Raw genomic sequence first — 4,977 nt, 5'->3', positions numbered from 1 at the left:
GGACCTTGAAACTCTTGAAAAGCATGGTGTATACATTGAACAGTTAGGAGACTGTGTGAAAGGAAGTGTGCTTTTTGTGTCATCTGATAATCTAGGTGCTCATTCTTTCGCAGGAATACAGGAGAGTTTCACTGTTGAGCACCTGTAGCGAATCAGCTCATGGGGAAATATGAATAATTAACCATAACTAGTTATAATTAACTATTCATATTTTAGATCCACTGTAGATATTTAGCTGACCACTCAGGGTCAACTGTCTTGTCAATTCTAAGACGTTAATTTCCTGGTTAAGGGACATAACTTTCTTACTGTACAATTCTATAAGTTTGTAACGTAAATCTGCATGATTATTGACTCCGGTTATGAGTAAACAATGAACACGTCAAGTGTGATACAAGTAAGGTTTTATTAACTACATAAACACTTAAACTAGTCCAACATATTACATAAACACATTAAGCCGGTCTAACATACACATACACACACACACACACATACAGTTGGTATAGGAAAGGGTTAAAGTTTAACTCAGCATAGAAAGAGGCATAAAGAATGGATTTTATGGCTTTGCTCTGTGAATTCTTAAGGTGAATTCCCATCCCTCGTGAAAACGAGATAGAACTATGAAACTCAGAACTCCGTTAACAGTCTTTCCTTCCTCTGAACTGTATGTTTGTGTGTTTTAGCTTAAGTTTATGTGATCTAGAATAGCCAATAAATTTCGTGTTTCATTTATAACTAATCAATTGTCTGGGTCATATAATTTCGTGTCAATTCTATTGCCAAACGATCCTTGCTTGTTACCTTAGCTCGTAGCTTACGCATAATAATTACCTCTCTTTCAAGAGCTGACAAATCATCAAATTTTGTATTTCACCCGTGGCCAGGGAGAATACAAAAATTACATATTCAATTGGTAATATACACTGACATCAGCTTCTCGCTGGCCGAGTAGCTGATAAAAGTATAAACTATTGAAAGTCAAAGTCAGTTTTGATCAGGTGGACCTCGAATTCTCAGATCGAGTTCTTTTAAAACCTGAGCTAGAAATAAACCTGAATGAATTAATAATGATTAATTCCCTTACAACTAAGTAAATTATTACAGTAAGCATGAATAAAAATAGTCTATAATACAACAGATTAATACAAAACAGCAATAATATACACAATGGCCTGAAGGATATGTGTATTCAATCAAAGAAAGGTTTTCCTATGAATTAATTAGTAGAACAGTCCATTTCTCCTGTGCATTTGTACCCCTTAGCTCTGGAGAAAGCAGCTGAGAGCCGGCTCGCATTCCACAAGGTTGTAAATGTATCGGGTTACCATGAAACCAGGGTCTTGTTCGGCGTCCTGGGGTGTTACAAAGTATTTGTGAAATCTAGCTAACAAAATATATATTGTGTGTTGGAGTGGTCCAGACGCTACACACCCATGTCGGTTCTGCTTTGCAAAGAGGAGTGAAATCCAGGAGAAGGAGGTCCAGTCGGGAGCATTTGAACTGAGAGCCAAGCAAGAGCATGACATGCAAGTGGCTGAAGTGTTACACGATGCAAGTTTGGTAAAGCAGTATGAAGTGAAAGGTTGGAACATTTTCACACAGTTGGTGGTTTTCCACCTGACATAATTCACAACCTTATGGAGGGTGTCATCCCTATTGAAATGTCCTTGTGCATTAATGATTTGGTCTCAAGAAAATGAATCTCTCTTGAATGCCTGAATCAAGCTATCAAGCGGTTTCCTTACACATTCTCAAATTTGATCAGCCTCAGATCATCCCAGACACATTTGTCTCAAAAGGTACCATTGGGGGTAATGCCCATGAGAATTGGGCGCTTATTAGACTTCTGCCCCTCATGGTTGGCCTTCATATCCCTGAAAATTATCAAACATGGGAAATTGTGTTGCTTCTGAAAGATATTTTAGAAATGGCATTGGCATTCAAGTTCACTGAGGATTCTCTTGATTTTCTTGAAGCAAAGATCGCAGAACACAGACATTTACTTTTAACAGTCTTTCCTCATTTCACATTGCGCCCTAAACACCACTACATTGAGCACTATCCGCAGGTCATACGAATGTATGGACCACTAAGAGATATGTGGACTATGCGATTTGAGGGAAAATATAAATTCTTCAAGCAGGTAATCTGTGACACCAAAAACTTCAAAAATGTTCCACAAACTTTGGCTGTTCATCATCAAAGACTACTGGCTTACAACATTGACTCGCCCTCCTTTCTCAAGCCATCCATACAGACAAAGAAGGTGATGGGTACTGTGATTTCAACTTTCCCTGAGAACATTCAGGAATTCCTGAGACAAACAAATGCAGTTCAGAACACTGTCCTCACAGCATCATCTGTGAGCATTGATGGAATCCAGTATAATCCAGACATGGTTGTATCTGTTGATACTTGTTCAGGCCTAACTGATTTCAGAGAGATTTTCAAAAATTTTGTCATCAACAGTGATGCTCTGTTTGTGTGTGAAGATCTGACATGTTGGTACATTGAGTACCTACGTTCTTTTGAACTGTGCAGTCATGTGCTATCACTGTTAATTACCAAACCCTCAGATCTGAATGACCCATTTCCTTTGCCAGCCTATACACTTCGGGGCAGGACCTATGTTACACTCAAACATTATATCATATGCTGAATGAATGACAATTCAGGTTTTAAAGGGACTTCAGAAATTCTGCAAATTGTCATTATTTACCCTCATTCTTATTGGGAAGATTTCTGAACTATGTCAGAAATCTCTTTTCTGTACTATGTCAGAAGATAGCAGGCATTGCTTCTCAAGCTTCAGGAGGACACAAAAGCATCATATATTTCATTCAACTGCAAGTGCTCAAATATTAGATCAATGGCTTTGGTGAGAATCAAACTGAAATGTAATTCATAATTTTCTTTAAATTGTCACATTCTGCATGCACTTGTGAGAGCAAATGCTATCTTGTTCAAGATTTACCTGTATATACTCTAATAGGGAAACGTACAAACAACACATGCAATATACCAGATATATTTGTAGAGTATAATAGAGTAACGGTCTTTATGTGTGTGTGTGTTTGTTATTTTGCTTGGCCAGCCAGGCCCATCGGGGTCATTTACAGCTCTTTGGACAGTGTTTGAAGTCAGATGGGGGAGATGATAGTGGGGGGGACTGGTTAGAATCTCCTTGATGGCGAGGAACCATTTGGCAATTTAAACCCCCATACAATGTAAAGTCTCTGACAAGAACTGTAATTTATATGCAAATGTCAAAAGGCTAAAAGGGTCTCTTAAGCCATAAAACCCCAAAGATCATCCATGATTCTACGCAGACGCTACAATACAGTTAAATTAATTATGTATTGAAGTTGATTTCTCAACAAACCCATTCATGTGTCTTAAATGCTTGGACTGCATGGCATAAGTCAGCCTTTGTGTACTTTTTAAAGTACAAGGATGAGTGAAACTTTTCGAATAATTTTTTTCAAAGGATGGGTTTAGAATTATGAATTTTTTATTATTTTTTTGGTGTGTTGTACTTGTTTAATTTAGGAAAACTAACTCAATTCTTTAACCTTCGTAGAGAGACCAAATATTGAGACAAGGACCATACTCAGAGTTATAGTTTGTGACAATGACATCAGAAAAATCGTACTTCATGTGAAACTACAGACAGTTGACTCACTGTCGGAACAACTTGAAGAAAAGCTGGGACTTCAGTATAAGTTCACACTTCAGTTTGAGGATCCAGATTTCAACAATTCCCTTGTGAATCTTACCAATATTGCTGACTTGCCAGATAAGCCCACACTGAAGATTGTCTCCCTTGTGACGACACCAACCCCTAGCACAGCTGACACTGAAGTCCTGTCTGTGGCTTCTGATGAGCATTCGCGTCATAGTCTACAGACTGCATGGCCAGAAGCTTTTGAGATCCCTACTTTTCCTGTTGACGTTGAATACGGATTACTTCAGGGAAATCTACAGTACATGCGAGATCAAACATATCTACAATTGTCAGGAGAGCTTAAGCATGAGATTCTCGAAAAACTCTCAGAGACAATATACAGTTACAAAGCTTACCCTGATAAGGAAAATTCAGAGGCTGTTGCTGCTGCTTTGATAATAAAACATCCCTGCCTTACCCAGCCTGGATCATCGAACGGGTGGAATGGGTGGTATGATAGCCTCAGATGGAAAATGGGTAATTACCGTTCAAAACTGCGTCAAACTGGATGTTTGGAGGTATCCATAAATGGTGGGAAAAGAAGAGGACAGCAGCCTCAGAGAAACATCAAAAGACCTAAGAGGTTTGAAATCAATTGTCTACCGAACTTCCCTGATGGTGAAGATGAAGCCAGCATGGAGTCCAAAAGGAAAGAGATGGTGGAAGACATGAAGAAACGTCGTCTTAATGCTGCACTGATAGCCCAGAACATGAACTCTACATTTGCCTTGCGTAGAAAGGAATTGATAGAGAAGTGTATTATTTGTATTTTGTTGTCTTTGTATTCTCAACTTAGAATTTTGAGAAATTTAAGGCAATCAGTTTCCACACATTCTTCTAGTAAAATGAACAAGCAGACATGTTAAAGAACTGTTTTGTTTGAGTTCTGCTTACAAAGCTTAACTTAAATATGTAAGTTGGCTGTACGTTTGAAATTGAGTTACCTGTACTCAAGTTTTATGGTAACTTCTAGAAAAACACAAGTTAAGTCTACAAAGTAGTAGCAAGTAGGTTCAAGTCAAAAAGTATGACCATAATTTGCTTGAAAACTTTGAGGCAATCAGTGAGTGTGTCCTCGCTGAAGCCTGCAGCACGATGACGTAGCTGGACTATATCCACTACATAGTGGATATTTTACGCGTGTGCGCTGTGTAGCGAATTTAGCTCAACGACAGGAAATATGAATAATTAACCATAACTAGTTATAATTAACTATTCATATTTTAGATCCACTGTAGATATTTAGCTGA

The 4,977-nt window shown here is 38.2% G+C and overlaps 1 protein-coding gene across 1 annotated transcript; it reads left to right on the top strand.

Moving 5' to 3' along the window:
• Positions 1-2,110: 2,110 nt before the first annotated feature.
• On the top strand, positions 2,111-4,459 carry LOC107557556 (uncharacterized; the record flags this gene model as incomplete). The annotated part of the gene is made up of 2 exons (XM_016241025.1): positions 2,111-2,401; positions 3,673-4,459. Coding segments are annotated over exons 1-2 (1,078 nt in total), but the record flags the coding sequence as incomplete, so codon positions are not given.
• Positions 4,460-4,977: the final 518 nt, after the last annotated feature.

This window comes from Sinocyclocheilus grahami, unplaced genomic scaffold (genome assembly GCF_001515645.1).
Source record: "Sinocyclocheilus grahami isolate Dianchi unplaced genomic scaffold, SAMN03320097.WGS_v1.1 scaffold608.1, whole genome shotgun sequence".
Classification (NCBI taxonomy): domain Eukaryota; kingdom Metazoa; phylum Chordata; class Actinopteri; order Cypriniformes; family Cyprinidae; genus Sinocyclocheilus; species Sinocyclocheilus grahami.
This window is presented reverse-complemented; position numbering and strand designations above follow the sequence as displayed.